We start from the raw sequence: 18594 nt of genomic DNA, 5'->3' as shown, positions 1-18594 counted from the left end.
ATCATCAAAATTAAATGAAATAAACATTTGAAATATATGAGTTTGTATGTAATGTATGAATATAATATACAAGTTTCACTTTTTAAATGGAATTACTGAAATCAATCTACTTTTTCATGATATTCTAATTTTATGACCAGCACCTGTATATTGTGGCCCTTTGCTGGAGAAGCATGTCTTTAGGCGGACCTGGCTGAATTTTAATTGAAGACCACTGTCTAAGCTCATTCGAACCACAGTCTGAAACCCAGGTGTTGGAAATGTGCTATAAATACTCTGATTCGCTACACTTCATCCCTGTGATCAGCAATCCCCTGAGGCATCTGCTTAACACTTTGAAAATTTCAATAATTGATACCCACAAACCATGACGGGGCTAAAAGAAGATAAAAAAAAAAAAATTGTATTTCCAGGCAGCTGCTTCCTCCGTTTCCATTTTGAATAGATGAAGGCGGTTAACCGGCGCTGCTGAGGTCAAGCCGAGGTCTTGAAAAGTCGGGGGAAATTTCAGAGAAAGCTACTCATATCGTTGATGGACTATATCTTTGTTCTAATACGCAGCCAGATCTGCTCTAATAAGGTCTTCATGAGTGAATCAGAGGAAAATCTCTGAATGAGAAGTTTGCGTTTGACTTGCTAAACTAGTCAAGGACATTGGTATGAAGGAATGAAGCTGAAAGGGGAAAAAATATTTGTCAAGAATTTATTTATTTATTGTTATAGCTCCAGGGAGCAATATACCGAGGGAGAAGAGACTTGATTCAACCACTTAATTCAACCCTTTAACTTTTAACTCTTTCAAAGACCGGGTGTTTCTGGAAAAAAAGCTTTCATTTAATTTCAAAGTTTAGGCCCAAATCTACCTTGCTCCAGATAGTTGGTTTTAGAAGCTTTTTTTTTCTTTGTTTCTATTTTCTCTTCTGCCCAGATGATTTTAGCTAAACTGATGAAATACTCATGCTGCACCACTAGGTGGCGACAAAATTCACATCGAATGACGTCAAAACAAAAAAATACTCTCAGCTTAGCTGAAGGTTTTCTCAAAACAATTATACTTGGTTGTTTGGTTGTTGTTTTTTTAATTTACAATTTCCTCTCAGTAATGGCACATTTCAGCACAGATTTATGAGTGACAGGATCAGGACAAAGCAGAAAAGACTAAATTGTCAATAAAAAGCTTAAACAAGGGGGTATTTTTTGTACACTATATGCTTTTGTGTTATTTTAAAGTAATATAAACAGAAAGGTACTTTTCCATAAAACAGGACATTTTTTTACCCATTATTATATTATTAAAATATATTTATTGTGAAAAATACTACATTATTGCACGGTGCACCTATCTTTTAAAACAACAGCTTGACATAATGACAGTAAATAATAATGAATATGATGCAGCAGAGGTGATTTTCTTAGTGTGTTTTTCTTACGTGTAAACACCTCAGGAGGCTTCTCTATCCATCGTGTCTGTTGTGGCTGTTTTAAACCTCACTAAGACATGAGCACAGCAGGATTTATCTCCCACCTCTCGCCCCTCAGGCCCTGAGTCACCGTTGTATTTTGGCCTCGTGAGATACCTAATCTGATTTGAAGCAGCTTTCCAGAATTTAAAAAGAAGAAGAATGTCACAGGCTCTCTTGTTCCTCTGGTAACATTTTTTATCTCTTACTTCAGATTAAAAAAAAGAAGCATAAAGTAATATGTAACATGTTCTTAATAGCATATCATTATTTTCATCATGCAAGGTTTTAATTTGCTCCGGGGAAGGGGTGGATTCATAACACTGGCATATCGCTGTTTTATGCTGAAGAACAAATGATTTAATTTGACACGCTTTACTCTTCATCACCTGTGCTTGTGTGCAAGCGTTGAAGCGAAGACCAGTTTTATGGTAATGAAAACACGCTTGACTGTAGAAAAGAAAGACTTTGTGAAGTGACTCCAGGCTGTTGGTACCAAGTGATGCATGTAGCAGACTAACAACTGCGGCAGGAAAGATTAGAAGAACTGATGCTCTAAAACTAAGAAATTGAAGATGTAATCTGGCCTGACTTTGTGACGGTGGGACAGCGAATAATCATCAGTGGCCTTAAGGCGACCGGTGTTCTGATACATTCTAGACCAAACACCGGACAGGAAGTCAACAAAGATGAGTAAAATGTGTTTCTGCAGTTTACAACAGAAGCGTCAAGTCTTTCTGAGAAAACATCTGATGAAATAAGAAAACTGAAACACTTCAGTTTGTTAGTAGATGATGAAAAGAGAGCAGTCTGTACAGTAAGACACGGAGGAAGTTGTATTATAATGTGGGAAAGTTTGGATTCTTTCATCAGGACTGTCCTTACATCAGATCATAAAAATAGTGTATAAAGAAAACAGATTTTTAAGAACCTAAATCCTCTTTTTTTTTGGCTAATAAGACATGAACCTGTAGGCGTTTGAACTTTGAAAATCACCACTAAGTTGCTGCAAAACAAACCCATCGAGAAACATTTTACATTTGTTTTGACCAAAGGCTTCACAACCAAATACAAGGGATTATTATTTAAATGTTTTCATCTTACAGAGTTTTGTTTGGTTGCTTTTGCTGTATCTCTGAAAACAGTTCAAAGTTCATCCAATTATTATAAACCGCCGCGGGCGCACAGACGTGGAAAAGCATAAACAACCGCGTTTCCGCCCTTAAACCGACGCCAATCTCAAACGTTTCAGTGGTTTGTGCAAAGCTAGTTTGTGAAGCGTTACAGCTCCATTAACTTTGCTCCGCTGCACTTGCAAATAACCATAGAATTCTATGAAAATAACCGTGCAACGCAAGACTGATGGCAACATGAAGGTTTGGGGAGAAAAAAGAAACCCGTTTCCATAAAATGATGAGAGACTGGGGCTGTTTTAAGATGGGAACAGTCCACTTTGGTCTTGGCCCTGCTTTACTAGCCTCATCAAAAAGGTCAGAACTGAAGTTTATTTCTCAAAAACAACATATCCCAAAAAAGAGATCTACAACAGGTAAGATATTAACCGTTTATAACCTCGCCGCGCACTTTTCAGCTGTAGTAGAGATAGATCCAGGGGTTGGTGCAGCTGTTGAGACTGGCCAGCAGCATGATGACTGAAAACACTGGACCTGGGAGACAGAAACAGGACATGTGTGAACAAACTCGTGCCAGATGACAACATCAGTTGGTTATGGACAGATTTGGAGCACTTGGACCAACCTTGGACCAAATCCTGTGCGCTGCCGGGACTCCACGCGGACCACAGCTGCACAACAAAGAATGGGCTCCAGCACACAGTGTACGCCATTATAATAACAAAAGTCATCTTCACGGTCTTCAGCATGGCGTTGGACACCCCCTTGGCGCCCGCGCGCCCCGACTGCAGCGCCTTCCTCTTCATGTTGAAGTAGATGGTGGTGCAGATTCGCATCTGGCAGTAGAGCAGGATGACGGCGGGCAGCGCGAACACGGCCAGGGTGATCCAGCTGATGTAGACCCTGCTGCCCCACGGCTCGATGAACGTGGCCCAGCAGTCCAGCTGCTCCCGCTCCACCTCCCGGAGAGAGAAGATGAAGAGCTGCGGGGAGCTGAAGAGCAGCGACACGAGCCACGCCGCGCCAATGGACAGGTACCTCCTGCACGAGCCCCCCAGGAACGACACCATGGGCGTGCACACCGCGTGGTACCGGTCTATGGTCATGGCCACGATCATGTAGGCGGAGGCGAACATGCCGACCACCTGCAGGTACTTCACGGAGCGGCACAGGACGTCCGTGCCCCGGAACCTGTGCGTAATCTCCATGGAGAGCTGCGGCAGCACCTGGAAGAAGGCGACCACCAGGTCCGCCACGCACAGGTGCAGGAGGAACAGCTGCGTCCTCGTGTTCCTCTTCCTCCTCCTCCACAGGGTGCCCAGGAAGAAGAAGTTGCCGCACGTCGCGAGCACAAAAACCAAGCCCAGGACTCCAGCCCTGAGGAGCGCAAAGCGCGCGGCCACGTCTTCATCGCCCGCCGCGGGTCCCGGGAGGCTGCTGGCTTCCATTCAGGCGCCACCTCGAATCGCCCTCTTTTGTCTTTTAACTCCAACTTTGAGGTAAGGCTCTTCAACGAGATCTGTGATGTATATCGTCGTGTCGTCGTAGGTTTGACGCGGCTGTGAGGAGAGGAAGCGCCGACCTGAAGGGTGGAGAGGGGCACTCCAAGCGAACAGAAAGGACTACTTAGAGTTTAAACAGTTCCAAATTAGCAGCGAACAGTACTGAGTCAGAAAGATTTATTGATTACCAATAATCCTGGTACAGTCATTTATATCTCTCATTTTATAATCTGGAGTAGATGATCTTCAGAGCAGAAAACCTAGAGAGGGACATGAATACATTTTCACAGTTTTTTATATTAAATTGTGAATGAAATAAACAGAATAATGTAAGAATGCCCCCCCTCCCCCTCCCCATCTGTCTTTGAGTGACAGGTTGTTCATTTCACTCCTTTAAAAAGAAGGATTGAGTCAGAATCTGTTGGCTTAATATTGGCCATTTTGTGAAGTTTGCTCTGGTTATTTGCACTCTGAGATTTCATTACATTTCTGATGTTGAGCTGGAGAAGGACAAGACAGATTTAGGAGTAAATGGAAGGATCCTTTTGTCCAAATGTCAAACACGCTAAAAAAAAATCCTCTCTAAATGTTGAAACGGGAAGAATTCAAATTTTGGAAATGTGGAGTTGACTTTTTCATTTAGTAGGTGTTTTTTTAATTTTTTATTTAGCTTTAGATTACAGATTTAGGGTGCAAATTGAATCCTAAGAACTGCTGGTTAAAATCTTTGTGAACCTTATTGAACCAGAACTGAAAACTGAAATGCTGATACAGCCCCAGTTATGAAAAATTGGGAATTCTATATAATGTTTGTAAATAAATACAGAATTCAATGATTTTTCAAATCTCATAAACCCATATTTATTTCACAATAGAACATAGCAAACATATAAACAGTTGAAACTACGAAATATCTGTAAAATCAATCAGGTAATTTAGAATTTCATGGCAGCAATGCATCTCAGACTAGTTGGATTGGAGCCATTTTATTTTTCTCACTGTGAAGCTTTATTTTTGCTGCATTGGAGCACCTGTTAAGACCTACTGTTATGGATTGGTGGTGTGTTTCCAGATGTGTAAGCTGCTTATGCCAGAGGCACTAATGCACCCCCATAGCATCAGAGAGGCAGTCGATTGAACTGAGTGGACAGAGGAGATGGTGTCTGGTTTCCAAAATGAATTTCAAATTTGGATCCATCTGACCTCAGAACAGTTCTCCTGTTTGCCTCAGTCCATTTGAAACGAGCTTTGGTCCAGAGAAGACGGCAGCGTTTCTGGATGCTGTTCACATCTAGCTGCTTCTCTGCCTGATAGAGCTTTAAGCAGCATCTGTGGACGGCACGGTGAGCAGAACAGAACCAGACCTGGTTTTAGTTCAGTGCTGAGGGCCTGAAGATCCATCTAATATTGACTCTTGGCTTTATCCTTTTAGCTCAGAGATTTCTGCTGATTCTTGAAATGCTTTGATGATACTATGAACTGTAGATGATGGGATATTTTAAGTCTTCCCGGTTTGTCACTGAAGAACAGAATTCTGAAATTGTTGGACTATTTTTAGTCACAGTTATTCACAGACTGGTGAACCTCTGAGAGATACAGCCTCTCTAAAATACTCTTTTTATACCCAGTCCTGTTACTGACCTGTTGCCAAGTAACCTAATTAGTTGCTAAATGCTCCTCCAGCTGTTTCTTACTTTTACAGCCTTTTGTTGCTCCTGTTTAAACTTTTTAAAGTTGTGTTGCTCTCATCAAATTCATAATTACCTTTTATTTTCCTAGACATGGTACACTTTACTTGTTTCAACAGCTGATATGTTTACTATGTTCCATTTTGAATAAAATATTGGTTTAGGAAATGAGAAAATTCTTGCATTCTATTTTTATTGACATTTTACATCATGTCCCAGCTTTTTAAGAATTATGGTTATATTTTACTGTCATTTAAGGACATCAAAGGTGATTTAAACAAAACACATGATGATGAATTTAACATTTTTTAAGTTCTATTACTGCGAATAATCATTCTGTGTGAAGTTATAACACTGTATTAGTTTTACAATTTAAATAATATTAATAACTTCTGTCTCTTCCACCTACATTGATTTAGAAATATTCAATTTTCTTCTAACAGGTTGGTCACAGGAAATAACACCCGTATAAACATGTTTCAGAGATGCACTTTTAGGTTTTCCCTCCAACACTTTTTAAAAGACGGATTTCTTTTTTTTAATTTTCCCCATTATAAAGATGCATTTCACGTTGAGTTCCTCCTGAAAAGGCAGCTCTTCAGTTTGGGCTATTAACCTTTACCGGACAAGCCATCTTCATTTATCTGTCATGTGGCGGAGGAATTATTATCTTTTGCAGACGCCTCAATCAGCAGGTCCGATCAAATAGAACAAAGCACACATGGTTCATCACAAGCAGAAAACTGTCATTGTCTCACTTTATTTCCACCCACTGTGAAGCTCTGAAGTATATGTGCATAATAATCCAAAAACCAGTGGCTTGGCTGTATTTGTAGAGCTTTTACTCCAAAATGAAATAAATGAACAGTTGTCTCTAATTTGATTTTATGCAAAAGCTATAATACAAAACATTGCAAAACATTTTTTTCTTGCACTATAAGTGTGATGAGACATTTATAAAGAGACATTACAAGTGAATATAATATTGCTTTATATGATCTAAATCTAGTCATGAAGCATTTGCAGTTTATTACTTGCGATTTTTTGGCTCTAGTTTTCTGATATAGTGTTTATTATTTCTATATTAATTTAGCTAACTTGACATCTAGTGGTGAAAATGAAGAACTGCAGCACTTAGAACCAAATATACTTTAAAAACTTGTGCAATAAAAGGCAGTACCAACAATCAGCTGTTATAATCATTGCATCAAACTAATATCTGATGTAATAAATGATCAAATAAGCCTTGCACAGAGGCTGAATTGTCAGGAAACAAATAAACACAGATGCAAATGGTGATAATTTTAAATAGAGACATTATATCACAGCCTTCTTTAGTGACAGCTGAATACTCAAACATATATCTATATAAAATATGGAAAATGGCATCCCAAACAGAAGAGTGTATTTGAAATTAAGTGCCTGAGGAGAGGAATAAAATGATGAAAAACAATAAAGGACATTTTTATGAGGCTGATCTTTTTTTTTCTAAAGCAATAAATTAGATGGGAGGGTAGACTTATTGTTATGATTTTGTTTTTATTATTTGTTTTACCTAATTCGTCCAGTAGATGGCACCATCGCGGTTTCAACTCGCTACTAACTTCTAATAAAATCAACGAAGAAGAATTCCTTCTGTTTATCTATCTATCTAGCCTCCAAACAAGCGGTACCACCTCTACGATCAATGAACTGTTGTTTCAAACCATTTTTACGTCTGGACAGGTAAAAAGACACTCCATTTATGCTTTTTAAACGTATAAAATTCGATAAACTAGCAATAAGCTTTCCATTCATTCGCAAGGCTTTATAATTGTTAACCTGTCGGGAACCCACTTTTAGTTGTTAGCTGCTTGTTAAGCAAGCTAGCATGATAAATACCATTTTGTTTTTTGTGTTATACCTTTTTGTTTTAGTAAGGATATATTTTCCTACATAGCCACGTTGTTTTAGCAGACACCCTGGAAAACGTACAAAGTCCATACAAAGGGGGTTATATAACCAGTAGTACAAGGCGGACTCATGGAGGATGAACTGACGAGCAGTTTATTGACTTGTTTGATGGCGTCGTAGCTCAGCTACGGCTGGAATAAAGATCGATCATTCTTCGGACCGAAGCCTTGCCCTGAATAATGTCCGACAGCCACTTCTCGCTGAACCTGCTTTCCCCGGCTGTGTGTACAAGCCTGTTGGACTCCACCATAAAACGGACCTCCACCGGCAGAGTTTGGGCTTTGCCTTGCGCGACTTCCACCAGAAAGTAGACGCTGGCCGTGTCCGGTATCGGCTCGCGCGCCGTCGGGGTGCTGAAGCGGGCCCGGTAGTGGTAGAAGCGGGCGCCGTGCTCCTCCTCGGTTGAGAAGAGAAAGTCGAGGCCGTGGAGCCAGCAGGGGCGAAGCTCCCACGTTTGGATGTACGCGTTAATCTGCTGTTTACCCACTTCGACGGTGAAGTCTCCGCAAGAGGTCCACCGAAATGTGTCCGTCTTCTCCTCCGTGGCCTGGCAGGGTGTCTCCCGCGACGCTTTCGCGAGTAAGACAGACTCTGCCGGATAATTCAGGTCACTGGAATGTTCTCCCATCTCTGCTTAGTAACCTCAATCAAAAAAACAGCACAAGTGCATCGTAATGCTCTGCGCGGCGTTAGCCACCGTTTGTTTTTGCCTCAACAGTTTCTATGGTTACCAATTTAGGAAAGTCAATACAGCCCTCTGCTGGCCACTCTGTGTAACAGCCGTTTTTGTGTTGGCTAAAATCAATTAATTGTGGCGGCCATCTTTAATCGAGTTGACTCCAAAAGTTAATCAGTAGAAGACATACTCCCAATGATAACGCCATTAAAGTTTCATTAAAAAACATCCATTGATTTATGAGATATTTTGCCAACAGACAGACAGAGTTGACTAATAGTAAATAGAAGCTTTTAAAATAGATTTTGGTGCTCAGAGTTTGTGTTGGAAATGACTCTCACCTACTAACACTCTAAATATTTGCTCAAGCTGTGTAAAATTACTTGAGTTACAGCCATTTTTGTGTTTGCTTAGCTGTGGCCGCCAACTTGAATGAGATTGACTTCCAATAATTACTTTATGAGAGTCATTAAAATTAGTCCTCTGGTTCATGAAAACATTATCCCTTTTGTGCTTTTGGCAGTAATTCATAAACATGTCTGATTTTAAAATTTACAAAAAAAATTGTTTCTTGTGTATTTATTTCATAAAATTTTTGAATTTGTCTGTTTTTCAGAACAGTGGATTCCACAACAAAGCTTCAACACTGACAAACTGTCCTCAAAATGGACCTAAAGGCAGCTGTAGCGTGCCAGGATGCTGCGTTATCTCGCTCAGACGTTTAACCTAACCCCTTTGGTTCGTTTTTTTTCTCCCCTGATGTTCCTGTCGAGCCATCGGACGCATGTCGCGCCTCAGGTCCACAATCGACAGTGTAACCAAGGCAGTGGGCAGCACAGACCTCATCTCCAAGTTTTCCCGCTTCAAGCCCGCCAACGCCACAGCTGACGGCGCCCATGCTGGGAAAGTGCTGATCAAAGCGGAGACTTTAACTGGCGATGTGGCCTCTAAGCCGCCGTCCAACACCGCAATGGAAGAAAAAGCAGACGGGGAGAAGAACGGAGCAGCGGAAGAGGCTGAAAAGTCCTCCAGTTTAGCTTCAGCGGCAAGCGTGGCCGTTCCGAGCTCTTCGTCAGCTGTAGAAAAACAAACTATACAGCTGTTCCACCCGGGAGCGCTGTCCGCCAACATGGATGAGACATACAAGTCCCTGTCCCACCACATCAACAGTTACTTTGGCACCAATGCACAAGAAGAAAATGCAGAGAACAGGCAGCAGCATCTAAAAGACAAAAGCAGTCTTGTTTCTGAATCTCACATTACCGCTCTGAGATCCGAGGATCACGTTCCCGTGTTGTCTCCAGCGTCAGAGACAAAGAGTATTGAAGCACCTACTCCTTCTCTCGTCCCTTCCAGTCCTGAAGCTGAGAGTCCCCCTTCAAGTGGAAGCACCACTCGGTCCGTTCCCGAGCCAAAAAAAGGCTTCACCCAGTACCTGTCCTACCCGCGGCCCAGCGTCCAGGCGTTTGTCGGCAGCTACATCGCACCTCTGGTCCCCAAATTCCGAGGCGACTCCAAAAGAGTCGCAGCCGACAAGGACAAGTCTCCCGTCGTCACCCTGGACGACCCCACTGAGGACGGGGCGGCGAAGAGGGCGGAGAGTGACGAGGAAAAAGCCGCGAAGGCAAAGCAGCAGCTGCTGAGTCAAAGGGAAAAGGTGGGAGACTAAATATGGCTTTTTAAAATCCTGTAAATCCTAAACACGTTTTACATCTTCAGCTTGTTTTGCAGATAATAGCAAGAGTAAGTGTAGACAACAGGACCAGGGCTCTGGTGAAAGGTGTGCAGAGGGTCACTGATGTCAAACTCCTCACTACTCGAGTGGAGGAGCTCAGTTTTCACCTCCTGGACTTCCCTGAGACCCGAGGGGTGGCCATCAAGGTTAGTATGCCTTGATTTTTAAACCCGCTTCATCTTTTGTCAGTGCTGTAGAATCCTGAAGTTCTTTACCAAGTCTGGGGTTCATATATTTTTCCGCCTTTTAGGAGAGCGTGTTGCCCTGTCTGCTGCGACTGCGCCAGGCCAGAGACGTTCCTCTTCAGGCGGCTGTTAGAGAAGCTCTGGCTGTCGTCGGCTACACAGATCCAGTCAGAGGCAAAGGAATCAGGGTGCTGGCCATAGATGGAGGAGGCACGAGGTGCAGCTTCTGAAGATTCATTGAGTTTCTGTGATATTTATTAAGAATAATACATAAAAAAAGAACAACTCCTGATTGTGAACGCAAAATGAACTACGACTGATTAGTTTTGTGTTCATTTAAATGTAAAAAACAGATTTTTGTTAGTGTCATGAAACATAAAGTTTGTGGTTTTGTCTCAGGGGACTGCTGGCCCTACAGACTCTTCATAAACTACAAGACCTGACTGGAAAACCAATCCACCAGCTCTTTGACTACATCTGTGGAGTCAGTACAGGCACGTACAACCTTTTTGATCGGCTTTATAGTCATTCTTTTCACCAGCTTGATCTCAGATAGGATCTGGATTTGCATTGATTTCAACATTCATTGTCCTGATCATGCTCGTATTCTAACCACGTTCCTTTGTAACAGGTGCCATCTTGGCTTTCATGCTGGGGATTTTTCAGATCCCCCTGGAAGAGTGTGAGGACATGTACAAAAAACTGGGCTCAGATGTCTTCAAGCAGAACGTCATTGTCGGAACTGTGAAGATGGGCTGGAGCCATGCTTTCTACGACAGTGAAATATGGGAAAATCTCCTCAAGTAAGTCTGCAAGATTCACTTGTCCTTTTCACAACTTGGACGTTTATAGTTTGGGAGACAAAGTGATGGGATGTTTTGTTTTCCTTAGAGAACGTATGGGTGAGGGGAGCATGATTGAGAGTGCCAGGAACCCCAACTGCCCCAAAGTAAGTTTTGTGACTCAGAAACTTCATGCTAATTATTTCAGTTACAGCTATTGTTCTTGTTTTAACATTTAAAAGCTGTTTTTTAGTCACACTGAGACGCACTTCTTGCTGTTCTCATAATTTGTTTACTTTTTGCACAGCTGCTGATGAGATGATTTAAAGCAAAAGCTGACTTGTCGTATGTTTTGTTTTGTCCACTAGGTGTCAGCAGTGAGCACAATTGTCAACAGAGGCTTGCCTCTGAAGGCCTATGTGTTCAGGAACTACAGACTCATGCCCGGGGTGAGATCCCACTACCTCGGAGACTGCAAACACAAGATGTGGCAGGCGATCAGGGCCTCATCCGCTGCCCCCGGATACTTCCAGGAATTTGTTCTGGGAAAAGACCTTCATCAGGTACGGCACAGGGTTAATGGCTCAGATAGGTCGATTACCTTTTTTTTTTGCTAATTAATAAAACATACTTTGTGCTATTTCAACGATTCATATATCAAAACATTTGGCATAATCAAGCATAGTGTGCAAGGACTTTTAGTATTTGTAACTTTTACATTTCTTATTATTATTTAACTTTATTTAAAAACAAATCCCTATAGGAATACATTGAGATCTTTTCAGTTCTGTCAAAAATGTTCTCTGAAATTTACTTCAACATGCTTGCTCTACTTTTGTCCTCTAATGCAACATTTATCTTTTAGCTACTACAGAAGCTAATTTATCGTATTACTACTGTTTCTATCATTTAGCTTTTAGATCGTGGTTTGCATCGTTTTGCTTTCTTTTGATTGTTTTAACTTTAACAGTTCACTCTGCAACAAATTTCAGCATTGAAAATAAAAACAGTTTCTCTAGTTATGTAGTTCTTTTTGCAGAAAACAAAAGACAAATACAGTGAGTGCCAGAAGCAAGAAGGAAATAAAGAAAAATAGGGTCCTCATCAGTTTCTGAGGCATTAAAAGGAAAGATTTTGATGATTATTCAAGAATGAGAGTTGCAGTTTGGTCCTCAGAGCTCCGTGTGTCTGCATCAGTTTGGCTCCTCCTAACTGGCCGCCTGGAAAGCTTCCCTCTAACTGGATCGTCCTCTAAAGTAGCTATCAATTGTCAGAAGCACGGATGGAAAATGAATTGAATGGTTCGAGTGAGAATCCCATTGATCCCATGATGCGCCACAGCTTGTGAACGTCTCTGCGTTCGTTCCTGGATCAAGTTTTCTGATTCCAGGAGTCCGTCTGTCAGACCACAGAAACAGGAGGAGAAGATAAACAATGAGTTTAAAGAATGAGGGCGTAAATCTGTCTTTCAGAGCGAAACGTCAGCTACAATCCAAGTACCACCATAGTATTTTCCTTTCTACCACTCTGGTCGTGTGTGTGTGCCTTTTGGGAGCAGCTCACACAGATTTGTACCATTTTATGACGTTTGATTATTGGGTCAGATATCTTTAGATGCTCCTAATTAGGAACAATTAGGCTAAAGGCTTAGCTTCATTCTGATAACCTACTTAATCTAAATTAGCTGTGTCCCTTCATCTCTCCTCTGGTATTTCTTAAATCAAGGGTCCACATTCATGGCCCTGTGCCATGTTTCAGTCAGGAAGTCATCTAACTCTTTTCGTTTATGTATTTACCGACTTAAACCGTGGTCTTTCCAGAAAATTAGGATTAAAACATAAGCTTTTATAGTTTGGATTTATCCCCGTTGTAACTGCAACCTCTCATCAAAGTCTGTTTTTGATCAATATGGTGCAGGATTTACTTAAAACCCCTAATATGTTACTTCTATTTGCACGTTTGTCTGCTTTGTTTGCTCCTCGCTGTCTCCCACCGATGCGGCAGCTGCCAGGGAAAGATGGAGATTGATAAGTTGCGACTGCTTGTTTGAGTTGAGTTTGCCGCCCACCGGTCTCACTTTCACTCTAGTTTTCAGCACCAGCGGAGGTATTTCTCGGGAGAATTCAGAAAAATAATGTAACCCGCACATAAACTTCAGAACGAGTTTCATACAAACTCGGTACAGAGATGGAATTTGTATAAATGTCCCTCGTTTACTGATTTTTAGAGTCAAACTATGTTCTTCTTGCTCTCAGATGCAGAATATATAATGTTGATACGTTCCTAATGACAAGACTTAAACAAAACAAATGATCAAACTTCATAACAAGCACAGACTAATTCCAAATTAAGAAATCCAACTTCTGAAAAGATGATAGTAAATGTTTTTCTGGGTATGGCTCAGATCTACAGTGGCTTCTGTAGATTTGTGGGCATTTATCTGCAGCTCCATCACCTGTGGAAACAACCTTATCCTGTGCTCTGCTGAGTAAAGATAAGTCTCCACTCTGTCTTTATCAGAAACATCGGAGGTATTCAGAGTTTAGATAAGTTCCAGACTTGGAGTGTGGGGACCACTGAGATAAACCATGAGGGCTAAATCCAGTGACCCATCTATCCAAACAGATTGTCCTTATTCTCTGTTTGTTGGGATTATTATAAATCTTTTATTTATTTCCATTTGGGACAGCCAGTCCTCTTAATCTCTACATTTGTGCCAAATCTAAAAAAAAACAAAACCCTCCTGTCATTGCCTTAATCTAATCTCTAAAGCGATACCGAAGGTGTGTCTGTTCCTCTTCAGGATGGAGGGCTTCTCATCAACAACCCCACAGCTTTGGCCATCCACGAGTGTAAGTGCCTGTGGCCCAACGCGCCCCTGCAGTGCGTGTTGTCTCTGGGCACCGGGCGCTACGAGACGGCGGGCAAGAACAGCACGGCCTATACGAGTTTGAAGACGAAGCTGTCTCACATCATCAGCAGTGCGACGGACACCGAGGGTAAGAAGACGCACACAAGACGTACCAGGAAGTGTTTAACGCCCCATACGCAGTTATCTGTGACGCATGGTTAAAGGTCACTGCCAAACTACTGGTTTCTTGGAGGAGAAACTGGATTTTTGTGAATGTCTGACTTGTCAGTTTTCATATTTGCCATTTAAGGACTATAATTAACCATTTACAAAATTAGATTTTTCTAGGTTTAGTGCGGTAAAGTCAACAGTAGACACATCTAAATAGAAAATCCAGTTTCCTTTTGGTAGCTTCTTACACCTCTTGTGTTTTGTTATATTTTTGAACCCTTTACAGATCATTTTAAATCTTCCTGACTAACGAAGAGAGTTATTTTCACTTTGGTCGGTCAGCAGTCGAGCTGAAAACCGTCTGGTTCCGGTCACCAGACGATTAGTTGGCGCATCCCTAAGTTAAACAGAAATACTAAAATTATTCCCTCAAGGTTAGCCCTTACCCCTCTGAGGGTCTCTGCTGGTTGAAGACCCTGACATTACATTTATGAAACTGGAAGATAAAATGACTTTAAATGTAATAGGGATTTCTTTTCAGAGTAGATTATGGTAAGATGATTCAAGTCAACTTTTATAGCAAAAGAAACAGTGATTGGATTGATGAGCACAAATAAGCACATCTAGTGCCGCTACATTAAACATTTGATTTCAGAGGTGCACACCATGCTGGATGCCCTCCTGCCCCCCGACACCTACTTCCGCTTCAACCCCTACATGAGCGAGGACGTGCCGTTGAACGAGAGCCGCATCGAGAAGCTCGACTTCCTCAAAAGCGAAGCGGAGCGCTACCTCGAGCGCAACGAAGCCAAGCTGAGGAAGGCGGCGAGCGTGCTGGGCCAGGAGAAGGGCGCCATGCAGAGACTGGCCGAGTGGGCGAAGCTCAAGGCCGACATGTACGAGGGAGTGCCCTTCGCCTCCAAGCTCTAACCGGGAGCCGAAAAAGCAGGACTTTTAGTGCAAGAAGACACAAAGTGTTGAGACGACGTGGGCTTTTGAGGCCACAAGTTTACAGAAGTTGGTCCTGAGCAGCCAACACTAAAACATCTTTGTTTTAATATATTAAGACAATAATAAGTGTTAAAAACCATGTGATGTAAGTTATGCTTTGCAGAATATTTTGTTGATGATAGATTTAAAAAAAAAAAAAGACATTAGGGTGGATTCAGCGGGATGAACGGGGAAAGAAAATATATGAACGTCCTAAGTGTTTTTTCTCCGAGCACAAAAGCTGCAAACGGGTGTCTGTGAGACATGTGATCGTTGCATGATAAACACATAAACACTTTAGGGAATTGTGTTTAATTTTATAAACAAATCACTGATGCTTGCTCGTGGGAACATGAATACATTAAGGTGTAGGAAAGAGTGAGAACTTAAACATGACTGCCTGTTTGTAACAGTTTACATAAGGTAAAAAAGTGCACTTTGTAGGATGTTTTTAGAAATTTTACATTTATTTGAAACTAATAAGGAATGCCTTTTGAGTTCTTGCTACAGTCCGTGCACATTCACATGCAGTTTGTTCATAATTGTACAAAGCATGTCCGTTCTAAGGAGCAGTGACTTGTGGTCCATTAGTTTAACGTAAAAATCCTGTCTTTGGTCAAACTTGAATTCCTCAATTTTGTTATTTTGACTGAATGCACCTTTTTTTAATCTGGTGAGAAACTAACTGATGTGATTCCTGTCTTCTTTCATCTATTAATGGTATTTAAAAATAACTCAAAGTGTCAAAAAACAATAAAAGCTCTGCTTGACATCTTGCCTTGAAATGGAGGTATTCTTGGAATGTTCGATTTGTTGGCTTCTCTTTATGCCGCCTGTGCCGGTCAACAGAAACCCACACTCCAATCACAAGAAGACGCACAATGGAGCCGCGCACGAATGCCAAGTGTCTCTCTGTGATGGATCGCTTTTGTTTGTTTTTGTTGTTTTTTTTGTCTTTCTGCTTTATTGTTTTGATCCTCTTGAAGATCCACTGACATTCTTGGCATTGTTCCACTGACTGATGCCTGAATTTTCGTGTGGCGTCTCCTGAACGTGTCGCCTCTGCTCCAGGAAGGCCCTTTCATCGGGCGAACACTCATACCGAGGTGAGACTTCCTTAAATTCACCGCCACTGCAGACGTGTAAGTTTGTGGAACTTTTTTGCGTCAGAACTAGTTTTGGACGAAGATGTGAATTTATAACCTCGCCTCTCCTCCTCAAGCAGAACCCGATGGTGTGGGCTTATGTTGTTACCTAGCAACCGTTATAGTTCCCCTCTTATTTACAATATTCTCAAACGTTCCCACGCTCGCCTATATTTGTCCCAGATCTGGCAGAAACACGTTACACAACCGGCTTAAAGTGCATTTTGGTTTGTTGGAATTGTGATGCAAAAGAAAAAAAAAAAAGACTATCGTTTTTGTTTTGTTTTGTTTTTGTGCTCCTTTAGTTGCTGCCAGAATCATCTTATCCGAACAGCAGCACAGAGTGAGAGATGTACAAGTTGTTTCATCCTGTGAAGGCTCTGGATGCTCTGGATGCTCAGCCTGTTGGCTCCAGCTGCAGTTATGTACGTTTTCTTAACAGGAGCCAACATTCTACGTGCAATCTCCGAGTTTATTGCAGGTCTGGTCCTGCATGTGAACCCAAGTCTGTGTGAAGCATCTGCAGAAACAAAAAGAGGAGGAAAGAAGTGGATTTCTGCATCCCATTGGTCACAGTAAAGGACACTTTTCTTCCCTGTCTTCTTATCCGAGACACATCCCAGGATAAGTTGCGTGATAAGACTCCTGTCCATCACGGACAGGAAGTCGTGTGACTGGTTCACGTCAGTGTTTATCAAACCAAGTCAGCGTGTCTGTTAGGTAAACCAGAACTGCAGGGACTCTAAAGTCTGCTGAGCGTCAAACATCGTCTTATCGTTTTACATCTTTGGTTGTTTAAACGGGTTAAAGCACACAGCTCCAGAGAGACGCTCTGGATTCAATCCAAACACGGCGAAACGGGTTTGACTCGATCTGTTTGGCTCCTGCTTCAGCAAGAAGAGTTCAAATTTGAGGATTTCTTTTCTGAGAAAATGCAGCCTGATGAAGCTGAAACTGGTGTAAAAACTAAAGGAAGCAAAACACTAGCTAAAATCTAAATCTAACAAATGATAGCTAGATAGCTAAAAGAACTGGTGGCAAAAGGTTAGCTAGATTTTAGCTTTAAGCTAAAAGTAACAATATATATATCAAGTAATTTGAAGCAGTTTTTTAAATGGAACAATGAATTTGAGGGAATTGAAGAAATCAAAGTATTTGTAAGTAAATATACTTGTTTTGAAAAGTATAAAAGTTACAAAAACCAAAAGTCATAGGACCCATCTCTTGAATGATCTGAATGTTCTGATTTCTGATTGGCTAAATTAGCTCAAAGTAAGCAGAAGTTAAAAGTATGAAACATAAATAGGAAGAATTCAAGAAAGAAAAACAGGAAAACAGTAGTGTAAATGTTAAATGAGCATTCACACACACACACGAAAAGAAAGTTTACACAGTGGTGTGGCTCTCCACAGATCCCTGCCAGTCGGTTACGCTGGGGACACACTTGCGCACACACACACACACACACACTATTTGGCTGCCATGAAAGTCTGCCTCTGCCCACTGTTCCAACGTCTCTGCTGTGTAAACTTCGTCTACCCATTCATCAGTGAGACAGTTAAAAAGCTACTCGAACGTCACACCCAGAGAAGAGAGCTGTCATGTTAGAACTTTATATTACTTTAAAAATGTATATACTTGTAACAAATTATTATGTTGTGGATTTTTCATAAGATTTTTTTATGAATGCATACTTGAAGTTATTGTGAATATAGCTAATATTTGTACTAAATCACCAGGATTCTTGGGTATTTAGAGTTGGTAATATGTTGGTTTTTTTAAGACCATACAAGCACTACTAAAAATACAGGATTTTCAATGAATTGGGAAACTGAAGACATAATTAAAACACCACAAGATGCACATTTGAAAAAATGTAAGAGGTTTCAATTTATAATATACATGATCAATAAATGTAAATGTTTAAACTCCAACTAGTCAATAAAATGCATAAATTGCTGATTTACCACAGCAGGTTTTTAATTTTAGCACTAAGCTGTGACATGAATAAGAAATGATGCATCTCACAGCTGTAGTTCCGGCTGCTGCCGCTCAGGGAAAGGGGGGCGCTGCAGGGAAGAGTTCTTCTTTCAGCGCGGGATTTGAAACGCCTGAAAGAAAAATCCATTTAACACGAAGATGTGCAACTCCGACTTTTGTTTGTCACGGTATTTATGGATGTGTACTATCGGTGTGTCTCGAAAGAGTACAATTCCGAGACGTGATAGCAAGGCAAGTGACCCGCTGTCAACAAGTTTAGTCGGGTAAAATACGCACAACAAAACTGCAACCAGAGCAAAGTGAGTGAGCTACCAAAGTGCAT

At 41.3% G+C, this 18594-nt stretch overlaps 4 protein-coding genes across 15 annotated transcripts in view; 2 read left to right on the top strand and 2 right to left on the bottom strand.

The window, feature by feature from the left end:
* Positions 1-2830: 2830 nt before the first annotated feature.
* Positions 2831-4086, bottom strand: avpr2l (arginine vasopressin receptor 2, like). Its single transcript, XM_017424812.3, has 2 exons — positions 3219-4086; positions 2831-3127 (listed from the first exon to the last, which is right to left on the bottom strand). The coding sequence occupies exons 1-2, from the start codon at positions 4039-4041 to the stop codon at positions 3048-3050; spliced, it is 903 nt and encodes a 300-aa protein (XP_017280301.1). The 5' UTR covers positions 4042-4086; the 3' UTR covers positions 2831-3047.
* Positions 4087-7334: 3248 nt separating this feature from the next.
* Positions 7335-15911, top strand: pnpla8 (patatin-like phospholipase domain containing 8). The gene is made up of 10 exons (XM_017424903.3): positions 7335-7508; positions 9029-10069; positions 10144-10293; positions 10398-10549; positions 10732-10826; positions 10964-11135; positions 11224-11281; positions 11483-11677; positions 13918-14113; positions 14792-15911. The coding sequence occupies exons 2-10, from the start codon at positions 9197-9199 to the stop codon at positions 15064-15066; spliced, it is 2166 nt and encodes a 721-aa protein (XP_017280392.1). The 5' UTR covers positions 7335-7508; positions 9029-9196; the 3' UTR covers positions 15067-15911.
* Positions 7858-8364, bottom strand: akap14 (A-kinase anchoring protein 14). The gene has a single exon (XM_017424904.2). It carries the CDS (start codon positions 8362-8364, stop codon positions 7858-7860), a length of 507 nt encoding a protein of 168 aa, XP_017280393.1.
* Positions 15912-18439: 2528 nt separating the features above from the next.
* nrcama (neuronal cell adhesion molecule a) overlaps positions 18440-18594 on the top strand; it is a 54931-nt gene continuing 54776 nt past the window's right edge. For 9 of the 12 annotated variants that reach the window (XM_017424880.3, XM_017424872.3, XM_037981358.1 and 6 more), the window contains exon 1: positions 18440-18571. The gene's annotated coding sequence lies outside the window, so the exon portion shown is untranslated. The remainder of the gene's footprint in view (positions 18572-18594) is intronic. The other 3 variants (XM_017424879.3, XM_017424878.3, XM_017424874.3) reach the window with 1 other exon arrangement.

Source organism: Kryptolebias marmoratus, linkage group LG18, assembly GCF_001649575.2.
Source record: "Kryptolebias marmoratus isolate JLee-2015 linkage group LG18, ASM164957v2, whole genome shotgun sequence".
Lineage (NCBI taxonomy): Eukaryota > Metazoa > Chordata > Actinopteri > Cyprinodontiformes > Rivulidae > Kryptolebias > Kryptolebias marmoratus.
The sequence above is the reverse complement of the archived record's forward strand: the minus strand, read 5'-3'. Positions and strand labels throughout refer to the sequence as shown.